This window comes from Polistes canadensis, unplaced genomic scaffold (genome assembly GCF_001313835.1).
Source record: "Polistes canadensis isolate GaletaPanama2010 unplaced genomic scaffold, ASM131383v1 scaffold_2, whole genome shotgun sequence".
In the NCBI taxonomy this organism is placed as follows: Eukaryota; Metazoa; Arthropoda; class Insecta; order Hymenoptera; family Vespidae; genus Polistes; species Polistes canadensis.
Genome location: NW_014569549.1, coordinates 1,009,626 through 1,035,495, shown reverse-complemented (window position 1 = coordinate 1,035,495; position 25,870 = coordinate 1,009,626). Strand labels below are relative to the sequence as shown.

The 25,870-nt window shown below is 33.1% G+C and overlaps 1 protein-coding gene across 7 annotated transcripts in view; it reads left to right on the top strand.

Annotated features, from left to right (window-relative positions):
* Positions 1 to 25,870, top strand: part of LOC106784946 (fat-like cadherin-related tumor suppressor homolog) — a 303,487-nt gene that overhangs the window by 248,624 nt on the left and 28,993 nt on the right. For all 7 annotated transcript variants that reach the window (XM_014745018.1, XM_014745008.1, XM_014745036.1 and 4 more), the window contains exons 4-6: positions 15,187 to 15,293; positions 15,864 to 16,068; positions 21,145 to 21,206. In XM_014745018.1, the coding sequence (XP_014600504.1) occupies positions 15,187 to 15,293; positions 15,864 to 16,068; positions 21,145 to 21,206 (374 nt within the window). The remainder of the gene's footprint in view (positions 1 to 15,186; positions 15,294 to 15,863; positions 16,069 to 21,144; positions 21,207 to 25,870) is intronic.

Here is a 25,870-nt window from a genome sequence, read left to right as displayed (position 1 = left end):
AATCATTTTTGTTTGATAAAATTAGATCATTAAACATATCTAAAAGTAATATCTTGCATTTATAAATACTAAATAAAAATATAATAACTTGATGAGAGATAAAAACAATATTAGACGAGAGGAGACATAAGTATAGTGATAGTTTCTATAGATAAATGAAAATAAAACACGTTATTACTGTAATTACTTTAATCATATAAACCAAAATGAAATAGTAAAAGAAGTGTCTTTATTTGAAAGAAACTCGAATGAGAGAAAATATAAAATAATATATCGTATACTTATGAAAAAATAAATAAATAGATATTAATAAGTTGACGAGAGAAAAATAAAAAATAAGTAGACAGGAGAATGTAAATATATCCAGGAACTCATTTAAATAAGCAAGAATCGTCACGCGAAGAAAGGATACCGACTACCGGGAAAGCTTGTCTATAGAAGAGTACATATTCCAAGGCGTGATTATAGCATGGATACAAGCACGATCGAGCACAACGGAGAATGCTAGAAGCGTCGAGAAGCGGCCATGTTCGCGCACAGTTTCGTTCCAAGACTCTCGCGAAGAAGCAATTAAGAAGGTTGGCATTATGCGAGAAAACCGGACGTGTGTCATGAGTAAAATGTCTGACGACAGCGACTAGAACGACAAAGATAACGACAATTACAACGACAACATAGAACATAGAACGTAAAAACGTCATGGTTTTTTGAAAAAAAACGCGCATCTTCTAAGAATATGTCTTGAAATTACGAAAAGTAATGGACAGCTTGACGTTCGCGAATAGCGTTATGAACATTTTCAAAGTTTTAATTTAACACTATTAAAGCTTATTAATATTCCTACACGTTGGTGGGTAGAATTATTAAAGAGACTTCGATCGTGCCGATTTTCTTCGCGATCCGATCCCATCTCAATCAACGAATTTCACTCAAACGATGAATCTAACGTTCTAGTTATTATCGTATGCTAACGAGAGAAACCGTATATGGTAATCGACTAATGGTCGAGTTCTAACGAGGTTAAAAGAATACGGTTGATCGATATGAAATGCAATCTTTTATAGAAAAATTAAAATATATATATATAAGTACGTGGATAGAAAAAATGAGATGTGAAAAAGATTGAAATAAAATAGGTATTATATCATATAATAAAACAAAAATTAAAACTAATAAAAAAAAGAGAGGAAGTTTTTCGATTGATTCGAAGATTACTTCATTAACAAGAGTATCGGCAATCAATGTGTCTGTTAAAGAATAAGGTTAAAACTTGTGATAAAAGTATCGGACTGAAACGAAGAGTGAAACGAAGAAGGAAGGTAAGGAGATAGTATCGCGATTAATAATAGGTTTCCTAGTTGGTGTTAGTGCGGCCATGATGCAACAACACGAAGATGGACTTCCGTGCGTCACTCCCTTTCATCTATCACATCGAGGGTATAACCTCTGGTTAGCTCTCGGACTCTGTTAGATTCACCTCGGAGCTCTCGTTTATAAGTCGTCTTATCATTGAAGAAGGCGCGGGCAAACACCGTCTTTCTCTCTTTCTCTTTCTCTTTCTCTTTCTCTTTCTCTTCGATGCATCGCGTGCAACCATGAAGGAACGTGCATGTGCGGGACTACACCCTCTTTCTCTCTTTTTAACTTTCTTCTTCTTCTTCTGCTTCTTCTTCTTCTTATTCATATTTTTCTTCTTCGTCTTCGTCTTCCTTCTTTCCTACGTGCCAAGCTCGGCCTTCATTCGCCAAGTTGGGATTTAGTGCCTTTGGCTACCATGGAATGATCATCTACTGGATGGCGTAGCATAGCCATCGACCGAACGGATCGTTTATTAATTATGGAATCTTTAATAGAGGAAAAAAGGGCGGATGAATCGCCTACTATTGAGACCAACCTCCTCGAGGTCATCGGACTCAACCGTTAATTCATTTTCTTATAATAAAAGGTAGAGCAATTTGATTTTACTAGTGATACTCTCTTTGGTTGGTTTCATTTCAAAGTAATTAAAAGACCATTCAATTTTTTAATACCTCCTTTACATTCCCACGTGATTGTTATTGTTATTAGATAAATTCGGTAGGTACAACGTTTGATCGTTAAATGAAATTCTACTGTAAAGTGTTAAAAGTTTCTTAACTTGAACGATTCATTTTTCATGAGAATTTTCTTATTACGTGATACGCCTAGCTCGATATTGAAGTAGCAAGAACAACTTTTGCTACGTTATAGTCGAAACTACTCGTAACATTTTGCGAATGTGTGACTAGATAAGAAAAGATAGAGAAATAGAGAAAGAGAAAGAGAAAGAGAAAGAGAGAGAGAGAGAGTGTGTGTGTGTGTGTGTGTGAAAGACAGAGAGAAAGAAGAAGAGATTTAAATCGAAAACACCTGGACTTAGATTTTGCGTGGGTGTGCGTTGGCGGTTTCGATCCGCATAGCTTAATGCTTATGCGAAGCCTGTTCATTAGTATTAACCGATATTTCAGTTTTTATAATACCTGCGCCTAGTATAATACAATAGTTTTCTCTTTTTATCTCATTTGATACTTATTTGATCTATAAACAAATCGATTAAAAAAGGATGCATTCCTAATTGAGATTTAAATGAAAAATGATGTTTTTCTTTGATTATTCGTCGAATTAGATTCGTCTTTCGTTCCCATTAATTTCAGTGTTGACAAATACTTACTCGATTCCACCTGCAACCAACGTAATCCAGCATAATCTTACTCTGCAGTCAGTGACTCTAGAAAAGTGGCAAGGGTAAGCCGTATGGGTCAACTAGCAGCTGGCGACCAGCGATTCGCGGTGATAATCAGTGGAAATAGCATTCGCGTGCAAACATGTACCGGGTGTACCTGTACATACACGGAATGCCTTCGTGAAAACTGGCGTCTAGCCATAGCACGAAGTTCCGCTTCGACCGCAGCTACCACTGTGGATGATTTACGTGTCTCCAATAGCAGTTAGTTCATGGTATCGCGACCCTACCTACGCGTTGATTCAGAGGCATGCTTTTAAAACTGCTTCGTATTATTCTCTATCTCTCTCTCTCTCTTTCTCTTTCTCTTCCTTTCTCAATTTCATCGAACATGCGATTGTCGCGACGTAAACCCTACGTAATAAATTAATTAAAGATAATTGGTGGCTTTGTACAGTCACGAATATTTTTAGTTCCCTTTTAATGAAGTTTTTTAATAATACATTAATTTTTCCAATATAATGTAAAATGTACTTATTTTAAATAATTTGTCTGTTCTCCTTTATATGAATGTTATATTGATATTATTGGTAATATATTTTTAAATTTTTCTTTTTTCCTATAATGTTGCGCCTCTTCTTTCTACGTTGTTTTATTTTGTAGATATTTTTTTTTCGACAGGTAATACGAGCGATAAGGATTAAATTTAATATTACTGTCAACACCTCGAAAATATATTTCTCGCCGAAAAAGTTATTTAATTTCTTGTTCGTTTATCTCTGCGAGCTTTATGAATTCATCTTGAAAAAAAAGGAATGGACAGATGTTTCCGCCATAAAAATGGCATCAAGGATCGTTAGAACGTATTTCCCCTCGTTTCGTTACTCTCAGCATCCGTCGTATTGCTTTGCTCGAAAAGACTTACGAAGGACTCGAGGATCGCGAAACGTATTTCTTCTTAAGCCCACCCTAAATTACGGCCTTGTTCGTTTTAGGACACCAGTGCGGTCGTGCCTCGCTCTGGGAAACGATGCACCTGTACCAACGACTTCCACGATCATTACTTCTTCTATAGAATTTCCTTTTAACCTTTCGTTCTGAAAGTTTATAGTGTTAAGTAAAATTGGACTTTTACTTCTTTACATCTATAAAAATTTCTGTTTAAGAGAATAAGAAATATTAAACCAGTATATATTTTTTCGAAAAGAACGAACATGTATTCCTTGTAGAACTATTCTACAGACACATTTGAAATATATATATGATCTTCCCTATAGAAAATCTTTAATCATTCAAAAGGATGTTATCATTTATTCAAAGAAATACGTACTTACTTATATTTCTATAACGATATACTAAAAGAATATACAGTAATATTCGGAACTAAGATCTCGAATAGAAACGTACACCTAAATCTCTTACAAATTTGAAAGAGAGAAAGAGAGAAAGAGAAGATCTTATTTTTCGTAGAATCTCCCGAAGGATTTGTCCTGCTTTTATCTCGTTACTTTCGTCGCTCTACAGCGTCTTAGACGCCCTGCTAGCCAGTCCGAACGAGGTTGCAAAAGTAATCCGAGATAAATGAAACAAGAGTACTATAACGGAGGACTGAGAGAGCTTATAAATATACGTCAAGTCTACGGATCATCGTAGAAGTTCCATCACGGTTTCTTCGTTGATCAGTACCGCGAGCTCCTTTCGATACCTTTCTCTCGATACTTCAATTAGTTGAAAGTACAGAAACGACATCAGCTGTAATAGAACTGGCCGATATAACTGAGAGATCTCTACTACCATACCTAACGTTACTACAACATATCCGCCTTCTATTCCTTCCCCTTCCTTTACTTCTTCTCTTACCTATCTTTTCTTTTCCTTCTTTCTTACTTTTCTTTAATACCAAGTTGCGATAACTTCGCGCCGTTACTTCTATATATACGGTATAAAACTATCTCGAACTCTTCTTTATCCATTTTCATTAACTTGATTATATCCTTAAGAAGACTAGTCTTCTATATGTTCCTGATTAGTTACAATTAAAACGTGATCGAGATTTCTTTGACTACGTAGATATGTAATACTTAACTTTTTTCAAGATATCAAGTTTAAAACGATACATTTTTTGTTACCATATAATTTACTATAAACTTCGGATGACTTTCATAAGGATAACTTTACAATGTAAAGTTCTCTGAGATTTTGATTAAAGTCTGATTAAATACCGATTTAAGCGCACCGAGTTTAAACTAACACCATTATCGATTCATAAACGGAGTAACATAAATATGAAAGGTGTGAAGAAGAGGTCGAGCTATTTCTCCCTCTCCCCCTTTCCTACTGTTCCTATCCTCTTTGTTGAGCCTCTTACGTAAGTAGAATTTCCGTATGCCATAATCGCGGATCAGCTTTTTAATTTTGCATCGAGTGGGTTAATTTTCAGATAACTATCTATCGCATTATAAATCAGAGATAATTTGTAGATTTTATTGATTTCAAATAGAAATACATTTAATGAGCAGATATATAAAATAAAGCCATTTTTATTTAATTAATAATAATACAAATTATTAATTGATAATAGATTATATATTAAGAATTCGTGGGTTCGATCAAACATAAAAAGAATTTTAAACTTACTCTTTTTGATATGGAGGCCATTTTGTGGTGAAGTAATGCGAAGCCGAAAGGAATAAATAAAATAAAGGTTTTTTTCGGATAAGTATTATCTAAAATCATGGCGATTTATTTTGGTCACGTAAAAGCAAGTACAACGAATCGTTAATACGGATATGTAGCAGTGACACGGGGAGATGATGCATCGTTCGTTCAATATATCGGCTTTACAAAACGGAGCAATAAAATATCCGAAGCTCTTGCCTTGGAAACAGAATGACGAGCATGAGCCAGCTCAAAAGTCTCGGATAGGAGGTTGCCGAGGTCAAAATTAAATCCGGCATTTCTCAAAGGAGATGCTCAGATGAATATACCGTATAATAAATCAATCCTTGGTTTCTTCAGTCGTAAACAAAGAATATTTTCATTTGTCAAAGATAAACTATAACAAAATTAAGAGGTAAAATATTAATTAGTAAAAAATTAATTTAAATTAAAATTAAAATGGGGGAAAGAAAAGGAACAATTTGTTAAGGGTTTTTTACTTCGTTTTCTTTCCTAAATTACAGATTACTTTCTAAACAATAACAATTCACGAGTATTTATGTGAAGCATCGTTACGAGCTACAAAACACCAATTGTATACTCGTTGACGATAACTACTCCTTGTGATTATTGGCTGTGACTATTGGCAAGGATTCTTGGCTAAAAGTACTGGCACGGAGCAGTAGTACTTTTCTGAGTTTTCTTTTTATTCTACGGCTAATATCTGTCAATTTTCATGGGGAAAAATTTGGTTCGTTGTTGTTTTGTTTTTTGAAAAATAAATTTCGAGGTTATACTTACTTACGAGATCTTAAAACGAACTATATAATTTCTTATAGCTTTGTCTAACTCTTTTCAATTTAAATTTCTCGTCTTCGTAAAGCGAAAAAAAGTGTAGAAAAGAAAACGTGCGATAAGATTCACGCAAGATCCGAGAAAATGGAGAAGATTGGATTTTCTATCTTCTTTAGCGGATTTCCCAAGGATCTCGTAAAGGATTTATCTCCCGAATCAGAGAAGCAAGCGGTCGGTGACAAATCGAATGAATTCCTGCGATAAGAAATACGGGAACGTCCATATACGAAATTCTGTATAAAGAATCGTTTATAATTTCGATATTCTTGTGAATCGATAAGACGTGTCAACTTTAAATCGAATAGGAAAAATCAATATTATTTTCCACGCCTAGAAACTTTTATCATGCAATGTATTAGAGTTTATTTAAATTTAATTAAAGTTCAATTTAAACTTATATTAAACATTTTCATTTTATTTCTATTTTATATTAAACAATGTAATATATATATCCAGCTCGATAAAGCAACATATGTAAATCCATACAATGACCGGTGGAATTTCCAAAACAACAAAATAAAATAGATAGACTTTTCTGTTTTCATTTAAATTCACGAAAATTTTAGGATAGATACGACTATTGTGAACGAGACAAACGTTTGTGTTGTGAAGAGAGAAAGAGAATCGTGTTGTCTCGAATAAAAGCAAGAACGTTATCTATATTCCGAAACCGAACTGAAACTAATTAATAGTTATACAATTTAATGTCTTTCGATCCTTTATTCTCCTACAACCTTTCCATAACTCTTCAACGATATATAGATAGATGAAATAGTAATGTTTCTCTACCATACGTTTCACTATTCTACACACTGTGATTACGATGCCGTTGAATGAGAAACTCTCATCGGGTTGAATACATTTAGTTAAACTGTTGGAATGAAAAGCGGTATACAGGTCTTCCTCATTTCGAACTCGAAAACATTCTGACGCAATTAATTCGCGAGCTTTTTAAAAAACGCGAAAACGGAGAACTCATTTCGAGAAATTATATGTTCGGTTAGAGTAATTACTCATTTGAAGTCCTTTTAATGAATATCAAACATTGATGAATCATATGAATTTTTATTAACTGATTAAAACCGAAAATGATAAATTATTATAACGAAATAATTTGTATGATTTAAAATATTAAATTACGATATATTATATTATTCCGATATATTATTATCGATATATTATATTTGTTTGTTTGATATTTGGTAGAAAGCAAACTTTCCTGATATTTTGTTGAAAGGTAAAGGGGAGGAATTGGAGAGAGACGAGTCACTTTAGGTGGCCACCCAAGAAATAGGAGTGGTCGGAACAGTAGCTTCTTAGCTGGACACGATCCTCTTCATCTGTCAGCTTAACTACCTTTCATGTTTCATCTCCTTACATACGATATAAATATGCTCTCCTGTCGCAAATGCTGCCATATTATAAAACGAAAATGGAAGCGAAACGACTCCTTCCGCATTAATGAACATTGTTGATACCAAAGTGGACCTTTTTCTATCTCATATATAATAAAAGTAAGACGAGATAGACTCTGAACAAGTTACTTTTGGATAGGAGGATCAGCATAATGAGATAAGTGTACGGATATCCTTGTTAAAGTACTACTTCCTCGAAAAATCTTGAATTAATGAAACTTTTGATGCAAATTCAGTTTAAATTAAAATAATCTTATTACAATAAAATAACGAATTAATACAAACAAAACAAAACAAAAATATATATATATCGATTTGTGTGGTATAAGGTAAGAAAGAAAAAGTTGACCTCTTTATTCAACAGAATATTTTTATATCAACAGAATTTTAATATAAAAATATAAATGCTTTTTCTCGCCTTCGACTATTTTCTCGTTTTTTTATCCTAAAGGTATTCAAGTGGAAGACAACAGGACCCGCTGTATCGCGTAAATCAATTTAAACGTCAGTTCCTTTTTTGATATGTGGTTGGTTTGTTCTTAAAGTTTAGATAAAAAAAAGTTAGATAAATAGTCAGCTATCTTTTTCTATATACAGGATATATACGATCGAGAATTTACTCTCCGTGTAAAAATAAATCGAATATGAAGAGTAATATTTTTTTTACTTTTAGGTCCTTCGTTATCGAAAAAATTGTATTTATAAATTCTTTAAAGCACGCATGCACCGAACTATCTCTCCAAAGTCTTATCAAATATAAACATTTCCTTTTGTTTACATTTTCGTATTCATTTGGCTTTGTAACGTTTACGTTTCGCCTTCAGCCATCCGACCCGTTTTCTCCTTTATTTAGTCTGTCTCTAACGAGCGAGCTGTGACAACATCGCAACGGTAGCAGTTGAATATTATAAGCAACAATTTGGAAATCGTTGCCATCCAGATAGAAAGCTAATACAGTAGACAAAGCAAAGATTGACTGCGGTTTTTTCCATTATCATAAATCTGATGGTAAGTTCTTTAAATTTACTATTTTCCAACACGATTATCTCGAAAACGGAATCTCAAATAAAAGAATGTTACTCCATTTTTTGACTTATTTTTATATATAGAATCTCTCCCAGCCCATTTTTACTACCTGTCCTGGTACGTTTTATATATTTATGTTACGAACATTCAGAAAAGAAAGAATTTGTTTACTCATACGATAAAAAATATTTCTTATCAACGTCAAAATTTGCAGTAAATTAGTAAGAACAAACTAATAAATATCTTCAAAATTCTATAGTATACCGAATAATCGAAAGACTTAATCCTGAATTCATTCGTTTCGAAATGTCGAAAACATGCAGATACATTTAGAAAAGCAATAATCAAGAATCTCGATACGATATTAAGTTCCGTTTTAATATCTAGCTTCAGATAATATTATGGAATTCACAAGCGGCGGATGCTAGCAATCCTATTGCGATAATAATATCTTCGATATTCTACCATGTTTCTTCTTACTTAGGTATTACATTCCACTTACGTACAGTAGTACCACTCTAGGACACATAATGACACTTTATTACTGCGGCTCCGTGTGAGCAACGTGCTTAGTCCTTTACTTCAGAACATTCCGCTCTAGTGTAAAATTCAGAGGATCCCCATGGTATAAGAAACGAAATCTTTGGATAAAATTTACATATGTATATACCCCTAAGGATAACAAGACGGTGTAAATGGCCAATTGAAAATCTAATAAGAAATAGAGTAGAATGAACTAATTTAAAAGAAAGTAATCCGTATTTATTTTTTTCATTACTTTTATTAACTCCTTTCGTTAGTTACTTTAAGAAAAGTAAAATAAGTTACAAGTTTATCGGAAAAAAAACATGGATATTTTTGTTAAGATCCATGACTCAAGTTGGGAAACAAATTTATCTATTTAACTCGCTAAATATGAACTTTCCCTTTCTATGATATTGAAACATTTTTAGTTCGCAAGGAAACCTTAGGTGTGTCGTTTACACCATTTTAAACGATACGCCATTGCCAATTCCCTCGAAAGAACTGTGCTTTTTCCCACAGGATAGCGAGCTATAGAGCCAATGGCCAACATTGACTTTTCATTTTCGCAATACGTTCACCAACAATGTATTTTCACTCACGCGTTTTAACAACGATACAGAAGAGTTTTTGGTTGGATAAATACACGATAGTATTATATGTTCTTACTATAGCTATCGTAAAATACAAAACTTCCTATCAGAGTGGCCTGGTAAATATATTGAACAAAAAGAATCACATGTCACGTAATAACCACATTTGATCGTGCAAAAGAGAAAGTTCATAATATGATCACTGACGCGACAAAGTTCTTAAATGAATACCTTCTACCTACACATAATATTATATGTATCGTACATAGTGCGATATAAATTTCTAATATCATCGTGCAGCAAAACTTCGTTAAAGTTTAAATGAAATATAAAAAAATCTTTTCTGAAGAAACATCGGCCATGTAAATACATATATACATACATACGTACATCCCCATACATAAGTGTAGAAAGAATTAATAAACTCGCTGTATATTCGTTTCATTGAAAGACGAAAATAGGAAGAAATAAGAGCTCTAACGAAGAGTCGTCCCGTGTGAATTCTTAATTAACGTTGAATGAGAGTAGAGTGGTGTATGGTAAAATAGAAAAGAAGAGGATGTAGTTTTCGTTATTTTCGAAGAAAATATCATAATTAGGATGGAGGATTAACTTTTGACAAATAACTTCGCATATTATTTGACTTTTTTTTTTCTTATCCGTTCTTTGTTTCTTCTTTTCTTCAATTCCTATATATTTTTTTTACCAAAATGAAAAATACATAGTTCGAGGAAGGGACGATTATATTGCACTCGCGGGAGCTTGCCAAAGACTTTTGGGGCGTAGCTATTTTCGCAGCTCCTCGAAACGTTCCAAGGTTCTATCGGTTTCAGTCCAGTGGGAAACTTGAAACTCCTCTTTTAACCCTTCTCCGTTTCCTTTTTCCTCCCTTCTTACCTTACTTCCTCTCTCCCTCTAACTTTCTTTTTCTCTCTTACTCTTCCCGACACGGATATCGATGAAAGAAAGAAAGAAACATCGTTGAAACTAACTTTCGTATCAGCGCTAGATTCGGAAGCAACTTTTGAACAGCCCAGAGCTCTGGGCTTGTATTGGATTTACGTGATTTCAAATTTTCTTCCAGTCAACGATAGAAAAAACGAAGGAGGCTCGACGAATTTCTCGGCCGAGAATCGATACGTTTTCGATGAGAAAACAAAAGCTTTGAAACTTTGTTTTGCAAAGAAGCGTTATGACGACGAAGTAAAAGTATATTAGTGACTTTTTGATTCGACTTGAACTTCTTCGAAACAGATTCGCGCTACTTTTACTATCATACATTGCGAATAATGAAATGTAAAAGGAAATTGATATTAGCTATGGAATAGAGTGAAATTCATGAAATGGCAAATAAAATATTTTTTCATAGAAAATAATAAATAATTTTGAAAGTAAGAAAAAAATGAAATAAAATTAATGAAACACATATATATATATATATAACAAACGGAACATTGTGAATATTGATAAAATCGATTTACGCTATTCGCGTTTAACGAAATATCGCAACTCGATGTTTTTCATATCGATCACTAATATGAAATTTCGAATCATCATAAATGCTTAGCTTTCTATCCTTCGTTCTTGAAATTTCTCTATCTTTCTCCTCGTGCTTATTGATTCGTCGAATCTTCAATGTTCCTTCCTTTTCGCAAATAACATCGATTGAGTCTTGTCGAGTCGAGAGGGAAGCGGAGAACGAATAAAATCCAGCGATTTAAATGCCGTCGGTGATTTCGAAGCTTTGAGTGGGACTTATGCTTCCTCGTCTCGATAAAGATTGAATATGATTGAGTTTCGTGACTACGTCAAGTGTTTAGAGAGTACGACGTCACGTTTATCAGCATGCCCGTGTTACTTTATTCCGAGATTGAAAAGATTGAAAAAAAATTGACGATGACTTTTTTTTTTTCTATCAATAGACATTGATCCCACGAGACGAGATAAAAGTTAAAATTTTTCTTATATGACCTAGTTGTAAATATATATAAATATATCAAATGACATTAACTTGATCATTTATTAGCGGATGCTTTTAAACCGCACGCCAGTTAACTGCATTATTTTTTTTATATTAAAATTGTTATTAGTGGAAACTTGATAAGAGGTAGAAGGCAATTCTTCCGTAATTTGAGAGGCACAAGGAAGAGAAAATTCTTAGACAAGGTTCCTTACCTTTGGAAGACAAGCTACGTCAAAGATACATCGTCAACATCGTGCTCAAGTTCAAGAAGGGAAGAAACTCTTCTTCTTTTGCATTTAATTGTCCTCTTTGTAACTTAAATAACGCGACAAAGACTACAACGGAGGTTGTGTAAGTGGCTACAAGAGAAGAGATCAATCGCTTTATCGCTTGTAAGAAGCTTTGCGTAGTTGGAAGTATCTGTTCGTTGCAAATGAACCATAGTTGAGAAAGAAAACCGTCACTTCAAGATAATACAAGAGGGAGAAAGACAAAGATAGAAGTATTTTCGAGCTATTAAGTAACATTGCGACGATCCATCCGGGGAATTCGAGCTGCTTCTTCCTTTCGCGAAAAGGGCCCTCAGAGTCCTTATCCCTTTCATATCTTCTTAAGTTCTTTTCCTTTTCGTGGTTGTCTTAACCGTTTCCTCTGCGTTTCCTGCGCTTCATCAAACTTTTCAAAGGATTCACAGATATTTCCTTGAATTGTATACAGAGTGCTTCGTAACTACGACGCAGGAAATTTGTGGTTTAAACTCTTTTAACGGGTATCTCGATCCTGTAAGTTTTATAAATATTTTATTATTATCAATGTAATATATGTTTTCGTATTAAAAATATCAGAATAACTTTGTCCTGAACATCGTTTTCGCAATATCAATAATAATATAGATTTTTTAATTGTTCATAGTTATCGAATTGTCCTGTGCACTGTACCTATTTCATAGAATACGCATTTGTTAAAAAACAAAAGTCTTAACAATTTTTACAAACTTTTTATCAATATTTTTAATTTAGTAACAGTTGTAAAAAATATCAATGCAAAATTAAACGGACATCTATAATATACCTTTTGCTGATGGAAGTATCGAAAATATTCGACCATATCGTTTCAAATAAGGCACCGATCCATCAATATTGTTTTTTCTTGAATCTAGTACGATTGGATGAAAACGTAGATAGCTAATAATAATAATAATAATAAAAAAAAAAACATTTTCTTGAAAGAAATGTGAAAAAAAAACAGCCCAGGAATTAATTTCGATGAGAAAGAATGAAAAGCATAGAGCAAAAAAAGAATCCCCTGTTCCCACCCAAAATAGAAAAAAAAAACACGAAAATGAAAGTCGTAACTTTGAAAATTACGAAAGGTAAGCAATTGCGCTTTTGCACTCGAGAGGAAACATCGATCGTTTTCTACTCTTCGTTTCCGGCCACGCAGACCAGTCGTTATTCGGACAAAGCCAGGATAAAAGCCCTGAAAAAACGAATTCTACGACTCTTTCATTTACCTTCAACAAACGTGCTACCGAATGGTACGAAGCTTTTATGAGGTGATATCGAGTCACGCCATGAAAAAATTGTTAACGAATGTATTTCGTGAGTCCGTGCTACACCTTCTCGCGTTCTCGGTATCGTTCGAGCTTACGAAATGATAGTTAGTCTACCCTCTTTTCAAGCTTGATTACGAGTCTAAAAACTACTTGAACAAGGATCGTGTAAGGTCGATTGTTACTTTGGCAACAATTTCGAGATCGTTTCGACGACGCTAAAAACGAAATGTACCTTTAAACGCGCGAAATAAATTTTAACGTTTTATATATATATATTTTATTTATTTTTATGCTCCTATAAATTTTTATTTTTTGATACAATTTAGTTATATATATATATATATATATATATTATTTAGAAATTTGTGGATCAAAATTGACTTTGAGAAAGCAGCAGCTGTTAGTGGAAAGCTCGAACAAAGGACCTTTAGAGAGCTTACCTTTCATAAGACAATCAACCAAAATTGGTAGTCATATACTAAGACATTTATGGATACTTTACGATACGACCATCAAACAACCATATCCGGGTTTGGCCTGGTTAGAAACCGCGCCTATCTTACGACACTTCCACGATGATATTAGACGAAATTGATGGTGCATTTAATCGTGATAGAACGGATCTCTGTAGTTATCTATGATTAATGCTGAATGGAATAATGAAATTAGTTATTCTTACTTACGAACTAGTTCCGCTTAAAAATAAGTAATTAACAAGAATATTTCTATTATCTTTCTTTGATAATATTCCGAATAATATAACAGGAATTTATATGTATAATCATAATTATTCTTCGTTAAAGTCGACGAACTTTCTTCATATATTCGCATGAAAAATTCTATCTACAGCTTCCGCAGGATTCATACGCAAGCCATTTAAGGGCAGTACGGTCTAGCGTTAGAAGTTTTATAAGCGAGCCTCGTTCCAAGGATTATCATGCTTATTATAATTCCCGAGGAACAGGAAACGACTACTCGGATAGTCGACATCGAAAATGCGCTCGATCCTACCTTACGATCTTCATTCGTTTTCCTGCGAGGCGTTAATTAATCGAAACGCTTACCTCCCATCCCTTCTCTATTTATCTTTTTATTTATCTTTCTCTATTTACGTTAAGGTATCGACTACTTAGTTCTTTTTTTATGGACAGGTTGGCGGTACGTTTCAAATTCATATCGAGTAATAAACTCGACCAAGTGCTATGCCGGTAGTCGCAAGGCAAACGCAAAAAGCGATATCGAAGAGACTACGAAGAGAACGAGAGGGTAAAGTCAAGGAAGACTATCTTGAAAAGGCAAAAACGGATTGGTAGACACGCGGAACAGCGTGCACGATGTGTTAACACCGGGAATGTGGTCCAATTTTTACGCTATCACGCTTGCTTGGCAACTCGCCATACGTGCACGTCATTTCATATCCGGGCCTCTTTCTCCTCTTCTTAGTTTGCTCATCGACCATCTTCCTCGCAAAGTGAAAATCTCTCTCTCTCTCTCTCTCTCTCTCTCTCGTTTTCTTTCTCTTCTGAATGCCACCGGCAACAACTTTCGGTCTGCCAGTTACACTGTTAGGGAGCATAAAAGAAAAGAAAAGGAAGGGAAAGGGAAAAGCTCTCATGTTATCGAACTTTCTATGAGACTTTTTTTTTTTTTTATTTGTTTTGTGTGTACATTACGACATACCCTTATGTAAGGGAGAGTAACTGTTTACCTGTTTTTTTGTGAATGATATATTTTATAAATCGTATAAGTAAAATGTTTACATTTTTGTACAAAAAATTATGAAGTCCTTCGTTTCCGTACAGGAATTGTTCATAATAAATTTCTGATATTTTTACCGCTCGTATTTTTACGTTTTAATAAATTATTTTCACTGATATTTGACTTTATTTCTGTTTCAGGAAATATAAGGACAAAGGCGGTACTTGATATCGAGACGAAAAACGGATATTGGTTGACGATTTATGCGCAAGATCATGGAGTCGTACCTTTGAGTTCAAGTTTAGAGGTAATTCCGATATTTGATTATTTTCAGAGATAATAATTATTAAAATTCGCTTAATAATCGGATATATCTTTTCCGGAAAATATATATTTTTACTATTTAACATGATTTTATTAATCGTAAATAATTCAAATATTTCGTAATATTTGCTGAACATTTTGACAACTGGCTTGTTTGCGTCAGAGTTTGAAATACAAGTATAGAATAAAATCCGACGTAGCAGAATTTTATTCAAAGAACATGGATATTTTGTATCTGCCACGTGTGAACAAAAAATGTTAGCAGTGACACAGTAAGCTACGAAACGATCAAAGGATTGAACATTCGCTATTCGAATGTAAAAGTAAAGTTTCGATTCATGTTTGTAAAAGCACAAAAATAGGAAAGAGGCCGCATAAAGAACCTTTTTGTTTCTATTTATTTTTTTTTTCTTTTATTCTTTTCTAGTTTTCTTTTTTTTTTTTTTTCTTTTTTTGCTTGTCTTTTTTTCAACAAAAGATTTGAAGCGTCGCGTGTTCGTTGTTCAACAGTTGTTTCTGGCGCTTATTTTCTTCTTTCTTTTTTCACGTTCAGGTTTACGTCGAAGTACTGGACGAAAACGACAATACACCGCTAACCGAGCTCCCCGTTTACTATCCTTCCGTGCCGGAAAATTCTCCAGCCGGTGTTAGCGTACTGCAGATTCGAGCTTTCGATCGTGACGCCTCGCCCCAACAATTCACTTTTTCCATCAGCAGCGGCAATCCAGAGGGTTATTTTCTCATCAACTCCAGCACTGGTAAGTTTTGCGAGTGTTCGTTCACGTAGCCAAGCAATCGTCTAGGTAATACTATTAACGACTACCAAAATAGTTTCCTTTACTATACTATACTAACTCTATTATCTTGACTTACTAAACGAAAATATTAACGACGAACTTTCCATTGTAATGCAACGTAGTCGATCGCTAATCCGTTTTTTTTTTTTTTGTTCTATCTTTGTTAATTTTAAATCGAGAACGATATAATTATTTTATCATTTTATAAGATATATATTTTGTATTGTTTTATTATTTGGATTAATATTATAAATTATAGAAGAAATAAATAATTTTATCGATATAATATCGAGAGATAAAAAATAAAAATAAAATTGTATTCATCGACTGATACGTAAAATTTGTTGGTAAAAGTCAATATGTTTTTCTATATCGCGATGTAAGTTATCTATCATAGTTCGTGCTTATATAACGAGAAAATATGTACTTCCACGTGTAACATCGTCCTCGTTATCGAATTTACTCGCCTCGAAAATATTGAATTGCGCGTTGGAATATGATCGGCTTGTTGTTAGCTAAACCCGGTGAACGAACGGATAGAAGAGAATGTTCACTTCGTTCGTTCTTTTTCTTTTCTATTCCAAGCGATGCGGTTGTAACATTTTGCACCGACGAATAGCCGAGGTTAGAACGAAACCTTTACTCTTCGATCGTATTTACAAAAGTTTATTACGCTTCATCTTAAGATATTCGTAATTCGTGAGATAATTGCCACGAGAGGGAAAAGCAGAAGGTATGTATTTTTTTCTCTTAAATGACGGTATTATATCAAATATAACGTGTAAGAAATTACAATCGAATAATGAAAAAGATAAGTGAATGGAATTCGTTGTAATGATAATTTCACTAGTAGCTTCGTAATAAATAAAAGATAATTTGGATAATTCATTTTCCGCGAAACAAATATTATATTATTATGAAACTTGGCACAATGTAATAATCATTAACAATGAAAACAATTCATTATTTATTATCTGTCAACTTTTCGAAAAATACAAATCCCATATTAAATGTTTCAAATGAATTAACATGATTTACTTATACTATTCCGGTTTGTAGGAGAGTATAAATATTATTCTAATGTAAAATGCTTTAGAACGATATTGATTGCAAACGAATTATAACACTTTGTTATATAATTTATTTAAATAGAGAATACATATATGATATATTTTATGTATTTCTACACGCGTTTTGCGTTGCTTTTCGATCATGCGTGTAAAAATTAATCAAAATAATCAATATCCTACTTTAAATAATTTGTAAGAATGGCATCAATTCATAATCCCACAATTAGTAATTTGTAAGTAAATGATTTCTAAAAAAAACATAACATAACATAATAATATAACTAAACTAACTAACAAATGTTCTGAACTATGTTCTCAAATTTGTGTTATAATAACGCGTACAGAATTTTTTCCAACCTTTTCTTATTTGTTCTTCTTTTCTTCACACTTATCATACTCCCCACTTTTACGTATATTTCGAGAACATTCTATTTCTATCTATTTCCGACCTAAAATCGCCCGACAAAGAAAAACTATTCTGAATCGTTACTTTGTCTTACCTGATCAGTTTTGAAGCTCAAGTTTTATATACACATTAATTAAATTAATCGAAAATTCTTATTAAAAATATAAATATTTTATAGATAAATATTGACATTTATTAAAATGAATCTAAATGCAAACGCAGACATATTCTTGGACCTTTAAATCCCGGTACATTTATAAATATATAGATATTTCTGAGCAAGCAAGGATTGGAAAAAGGAGAAAGATATAGAAAGAGGGTAGGAAAGATTCAGGGATAAAAACGGAAAGCAATTATTTAAATGTGCTCTGCGGAACAGCCAGCCCTCCTTTTCTTTTTTTTTTCTCTTTTTTTTTCTTTTTTTATTTTCTTCTTTCTTTCTCTCTCTCTCTTTTTTTTTTCTTCTCACGTTAGCAACTACGACCGTCATCAGCGATGCCACCCTGCTTTTTTACTTTCGATTCGTTCCGTGAAATGCCGGAGGGCATTATCGATACAAAACAAACGATGAGAGTCCATCTCGAACGATACTATAGACGGAAACGAAAGAATTGTCGACGACGCGCTACCATAGAGTTCTTCTTTTTTTACACTGTCAGCGAGAAAATCTCACGAGCTTGTCGATATCGTCGACTCTCGTCGATGGATTTAAACGGACTTTCTCTCTTTCTCTCTCCCCCTTTCTCTCTTTCACTATCTCTCTCTGTTTCTCTCTTTCTGTCTTTTTGTTTCTCTCTTTTTCTCTCTCTCTCTCTCTCTCTATCTTATTCTCTTGCTTTTCCGCTCGCTCGTTTGCTCACAACGAAAAATCGAGTTATTACGGTTATCAGAAACTTTCACGCTGTTCTTTCTTTCATTTCCCGTTCCATTCTTCCATACTTACTGAAAATAGCTATGAGAAATTTCCAAGTCAGCGCGATTCCGACAAGCGGAAGGAAGGAAGGAAGGAAGGAAGGAAGGAAGGAAGGAAGGAAATAGCGTTGACCGCACACTCGTTGAACCGTGTGAAAAATTTTTGTCAATAGATCGGTATGAGATGCTTGACTTTCCTTCGAACCTTAAAAGCAACGATATGTTACTTGAGAACTCGTTTAAGATCGTTGAAATGCTTCGAGTGGAAATCGTAAGAGTCGTCATTATAATTCGCTCCTTCGAATTAGTATTAATATTAGCCTTGTCTGTTATAAAAATCGACTATTAACCTAAATCAAAGTGTCTTCTTCTTTTTTCATTCTTTATCATATATTACGTTGTTAGTAACTACGATAGCTGAAGAAACTATCGTCTAATCTTACGAATACTACGATTATCGACAATATAATGCTATCGCTCGACAATATGGAACTATTAACCTAAATTCAAGACCCTTATACTTGTACATATTATATTATTATCAAAGATAAGTACGAACAACTTTCGAAAAGCGTCATTCGATCTCTGCGATCGTAATTAATAACAACTCAAGAGTTCTTGTTAAAAGTATCATTAATCTTATACTCAATATTATTCTAACATTTCATTCACATTTAATATCCAAGATATTATCGATGACAATTCAGATTAGAAATTTCAAATAAAATTAAAATTTCCTCGCCGTTAGGAACGATCCAATGTAAATGTTGGGACGACATTAGGAAACGTTCACGTACCTTCGAAATCATAATCAGTTATAGTATAACGTTATCTGTAAGGGAAAATACGAAGTCGTTAACCCAAATAGAATGTACCATACTATTGGGCAGCAGTCGACGTTGATATCGTCGTTTCAAACTTGGCTCGTAACAGTTTCGCTCCAAAATTCTCCATACCGCGAAACTATTCACAAATGTAATGGGTAACCGTGCTTTTGTAGTTATGGGGTCGCTTCGCGAACGACATAGAACAGGCTTCCTTCTAATTTGATTAGTGTTAAATATCAAATCTATTTTCCTTATAAACTCTAAGCGGAAGCCATAAAACATTGTTAAAGAGAAAGATAAATAGAAAAAAAAATAAAAGATAAGAGAGAGAAAAGAGAGAAATAGAATGAGGAAAAGAAAAAACTACTCTTACTTAGTAAAAGGTACTGTTTTAAAAGGGCTTCTCTGGAGTTGATTACTCTTCGGTAGCTTTGAAAAATATTATTTTTAATTTGCTGAGCTTCTTTTACATGATTTCTACAATTGTCATTTCAAAAATGAACTTGTTTATAACCTTTATTGGTTTCATCGTTGGTTTCATCACAGTAGAGAATAATGAAGGATTTCTTTGATGATTAAAATTTTCTAAAAAGCTATACGTGCTTTTCATTTTCAAATTATTTTCGGAAAATAATATACTGAATACTTTGTAAATATCTATATCGGATATTAGTAAGCTGATTAAAACTCTTGTATAATATATTAGTAAATTCTTTAATAAATATATAAATACCTACATATATATATATATCTCTAAACCATATGGATTTATTTCCTTACTTTATACGTAAAAATATTTGTCTACTGAGGTATTTTTATTGGCAAGTTTTGTATTGAATTTTTTTTGATAGAAAATTCATACGATAAAAGCAAAATGAAAATCGTTTAGACGAAAAAATTAAAACAAGCGACAAAAAGAGAAAGCGTTAGGGAAGAAAGAGAAGGGAAACGAGGGTAACGGGGAGGTGAGATTCTATCGATTTTCGAATTTTCGTTGAACGAGTTTCCCAACGAAACGCTTGGCGAGGATGAAAGAGATTTGTGACGCGTAAAATAAAATACGGCTATATATATAGGTGGTAGTGGTACTGCTGGTAGCAATAGAAAGGAAAGACGAGCGAGAGAAGGATCAAGTAAAAGAGAAAATAAAGAATTGACGCTTGGTCCAAATTGACGTTTTTGCAAAATCTCTAGGCTATAATTTGATATCAGGACTTATCAATGAATCGATCTTTGTCTCGTTTAATATAAGTCCTTCCATTTAACCGCAAATCAAAATCGAATAGTAATTCTCATTTAGTTTTTATTAATCCCTTTTACATCGCTAGAACCTTGCTCGCACAAATTAGAAACTCTTTTATTCCATTGCCATTAATTCGTAATACGATTTCACGAGCTAAAAATCTCATCGGCTTATTAACACACACATTCTTATTTTTATTAAAATGTTGAGTAATATTTAGAATGAATAAGAAATTAAATAGAGAAAAATATCTATGATAGGAATGAGAAACATATGATAGACGAGAAAGATAAAGAAAACGAATCTGACCGTTCGTAGGTCGTTGAACTCGATTAACATTGCGTGATTGAATTATACCAAACTTTGCTGAGTATCTATCGTAAACTATTATAATAATGTTCACGATCGATGCAAAATATATTATTAATAATACGAATTTGATTAAAGTACCATGATTGAAACAATATCATTAGAATATTAATTGGATCATTAATCCTATACATTTACCTATGTGGAAAGTTCGTCGAATCGATGTAAATTAGATCTTACGTTTGTCTAATCATATCGCTGTTTTTTCAGGTCTGATCACAACGAGTGGTAGAAAATTGGATCGAGAGAATCAAGCGGAGCACGTTCTAGAGGTATGAAATAACAATCCTTCAACATTACTGTCTATATTCACTATAGAAATAAGTTTATTATTTTTTCCATAAAAACGGAATACAAATTCCTAATTTTTATAATTGTTTTAATCAATAATTAATTATTAAGAGAGGGAAACTTGTGATCCGTGCATAATAGACATGAATTGTCTTAGTAGTAAGTTAAAGGATCAATCTGAACAATCGGTTGATCACGCAAAGCCTCGAATACTTAACCATTCTCTAAGGTATCCTTCTTCAATTAATTCAAACTAACATAAATTTTAGTTTATCCGAATTCATTTGATACCCTATTCCTTCCCGTAGCATTTTAGCACAATCTTAGAAGGATCTAGACAAGACGCGAAAGAGGGATTAGAAGTCTTTAACTCTAGTAAGATAGGTTTGGTGGAATAATTGTACGTTAAGTATAATCATATGTACGTTGGTGTACACGCACCAACGTAATTAGCACTTTGCCAGTTGATGCTTAAGGAAGGAAGATTAGTATAGGAATGGTGTACCAGAAGGAAAAGGAATAGGAAAAAGAAAGAAAGAAAGAAAGAAAGAAAGAGAGAGAGAGAGAGAGAGAGGGAAATGAAAGGAGTTTAGAGAGGTAAGTTGGTTCAGTAGTTCGGTATAGTAAAATACAGGATATAGGAAACTGTACCTATATCGAGTTTACTAGAATGAGAGAGAAGGAGAAAGAGAAAGAGAGAGAGAAACAAAATTTCTATTCGAAATTACTCAGTGCTTAATAACGATGGAATAATTATATTAACAAAATTCCCTTTTTGTTGCACCAACAGAACAACATAATATTCCTTGTCTTTCTCTTACATCATTATAAAAGCTAACACATTAATGATATTTTTGATTGTTTCAAATTATCTATTAAAGGTTCTCGTTAAATATTATATATAATATACTAGCATATAAATGTGACACATAAATGTCACATTGGTAGCAAATATACTTCGAATTTTCATTTCCACTTTATTCATAGTTTAGTTACGAAATTTTGCACCGATAAGTATTTATTCGCAATATCAATTATCGTTAAAGTGTGTGTGAGTTCCGAATATGAAATACTTATAATTATAAATTTTCGTAAAGAACAATTCGCCCATGAAACTAAATAATAATGCGCGAGTGAAAATCATCACGATTAATTGGAACGCGATCCAATTATGAATATAAACAAAAATTTAAGTAAAGAACAAAAGAAAGTAAAGAATAAATCTAATCATATATCGACATTAATGTTGATCAAAAAAATATTATTAAAGTTATATGAAAGATAATTTTTTATTTCGTCTAACAATAAATGAAACGAAACGTAAAATTCGTATTTCTTTCTTTATTTCTTTAAATCAGTTCTTCGATCGAAACAAAAAAAGAAGATCGAAGAGAAAAGGCGGAAGTTCTTCGCGACAGAATTCAACACTTAACATTGTCGAAGTCGTTCGGACAAATCGAATTTCCTAACAGTGTGCTAACAGGTAGATAGGTAGATCGCTAATGCATTTTTTCTCTCTTTCTTATCTTCTTCCTCTCTCTCTTTCTCTCGCACACTCTCACTTTCACTTTCACTCTTACACTTTGTTTCTGTCTGTCTCTTACTCTTTCAAGAAGATTTTCCCACCATCTACGTCCACACCCCCTTGATATTTTCAGACTGGAAATGAGGAAGAAAATCGTATCCTCTTGGAGATTGAAAAGTAAAATGAGGTGAATCTCCTGACTCGAAAGTGAAAGGAACAGCTAGTTTTGAGGAGACATTTTGAGATCGGACGAAAACGAGGAAGTAGCAAGAGAGAGTAGAAGAGAGAGAAGTAAGTGCGAAGGAAACCCAAGTACCGGACGGCAAAGCTCAAGAATAAAAGAGAAGAATAAGAAGAAAGAGAATTGAGAAACGCAACGAGTAAAGCGAAGCTTCTCATGCCCACTCTTTCTATCTTCATTTCCTCCTCTTCTCTCCGGGGACTGCCATTCAAGACACGAACCTTGCTTTTACTTGTTGTATCGAGATTAAGGACTTCTTTCTTTCTTTCTCTCTTTCTATTTTCGTTGTCTGAATACATTACTATGTTCCATTTAAATGGATTAAGAAAATAGAACGAAGTGATTTTGTAAAAATTTAACGCCAATAGTTAGGTAATTTTCTTAACAATTACATTTAGAATTACACTTAAAATCTTTAAAATATATAGGATAAAATCAATAGTCTTTGTATACTTTTATTAAAGCCTAGGAAAAAGTTTAATTGAAATAGTTATTTTTTTCCTCCGATAAAACGTTCCTCTATCTCCTTTAAAGGAAAACATTTTATGTAAAGTAAACAATAGAAATGCTTTCCATTTGTATTCTCACTTCCGTTTCAAATTCAGTAGCAAAGCATCGATTGTGGAAAGAATTTATTAAACAACCGTTTGTTTACTCTTTGTAAATAACAAGAGAACCCGTGGCACAGTTGTTCACTTCCGTAAGACTAAGGCTACTTTCTCGAAACTTCCTACGATCGATGGCGAGTGTAATTGAATTCGATCGTGTAGAACGAGCAATGGCCTTTGGAATACATCGTAGTTTGTTCTTCCATGTAACGAAGATTTATCGATTCGCTTAATCTCGAATAGAATAGAGTTACGTTGAATGAAGGTACGGATTATTTTTTTGAGACATCGATCGGTCGAATTTTTTCGCACCTTCGTCAAAACCATTCATCTTGGTGGTCTGATATATCGTTGACTGTAAAAGTTTTTTCACCGTAATTTCATTCATGACAGCCTGTAGAAATTCATGATTAATTAATTAATTAATCATTATACAAACTAGTAATAATAAATTGAGCATTTTGACGTAAGAAATCGACACTGATGGTCAACAAATTCGCTTATTTGACGTAGTTTGTAGACTCGATAATTAGTAGAGTAAGCTGCAAATAAGTTTCTTTTTGCAATGTACACATGATGCGGTCCTTTCTACCTCTCCTTGTTTTTCTCTCTCTCTCTCTTTCTACTTAGAATTCTCAAAGTTACCAAGTACACACCACGAGTTTTACTCTCCCACATTTCACCTTGATGGTAAAACTTGACGACGACCAAGCAGTGGTGAAGGCCCTTTTTCGGGATCGACTTCAACATCATCACATGCATCACCTATCGCTTGAGGAAACTCAAATTCAAGTTGAAGAAGAAAACTTGTCTAGTCTTTCTTCGATCGTTTTGTTGTATCACGCCGCAATCTTATCGAATATTTGAACTATAGCAAGTTAACATTAATTATCGTAAACTAACTTGACAATCTTCCTAAGTATTTAGAAAGTCTTTAAGTTGTTCTATTATGTTACGAGAATTTAGGTAAACCCTTAGTTTTAATCACAAAAAGTAATCACTTTTAAAAATATAATGTGTTTCTTAGTTGTAATCAGACATATCGCGAATAAAAATAAGATAATAAATATTATCTTCTTAAAATGAATACCTTAGAAAAAAATTCTTATCTGTTTTCAACTAATCGTTTGGTTCGAACATAAACGCATAGGTGAATTGACACTTTTGTTTTTTTCAAGATAATCAAAAAGTTTTTTCTGATCTAATTTCAAAGATATTTTGAAAAGCGAAACATGTCGTTTCACGAAGTACAATTAGAATTTTGTAATTTTAAAAGCTGATTTCAAGATAGACGAACGGATGATTCCGTTCGTGAACATTTCTTGTTTGCACAAATTCCACCAACCGTCCCAGAATGGACCACGTTAAGCTTTGACGAGAAGTTTCTCGACGACTAATCTAGTTTCCTTCGTATTCCTTCAATTTCGTTGGATGTCATTACATAGATCCATTCCTCCATCCACCATCCAACGGGAACGGTTTTACCTTCGAAAGGAAGAAATCGCTTTAGAAGACTCATCTGCAGAATCGCTCGATACGGCTCGTTAACACAGCTTATTTATGTTTTTAACCGAATTTAACGGGTACTAAATACGAACCGGATTGCTTTTCCTTCAAATTTTACTATTTTTGAATTTTCTCATAACATTACTCATTTTCGAAAACTTTATCTATGTAGACTATGGTAACTATTGCCAACCCGGCTACATCTTGAAATATAGAAAATTACTCGAATTCTATTCGATCCGCCGAGTATCCGGATAAGATATCTAAGTAAATGAAAAGTATAAATCTAATGGATTTACAGCCATACTTATTTTGATATCCTGATTTTCATAATCACATTAAATGTGATAACTTAATTCTCTCCCCTTGAATGATGATCTTTCATAAAACAAATTCATGACTTTTTGTTATAAATTTATCATTACATATATACAGTAAATTGAAATAGAAAGTAAAATTTTGTCGTCTGTTAAAATCGCGACTAAAAATTCTTTCAAGAATCCGTACACTAAACTATTTCTTATTTATCAGCAAAAAAAAATTTCCTTTTCAATTAAACTGAACTTCACAGTTGAAAACTGTGAACAGTAGTTTAATATTATAAATTAGATTCCAAATCATCATTCAGAAAGAAAGATAATACAGAGGACAAAGAAGAGATTAATTAACTGCAATTCCTTCCATGATTTTTATAAATCTAATGCTAAAAAAAAGTTTGTAAATTTTGAATTTTTCAATATAATTTTCTCGAAAATGGAGTTTCAC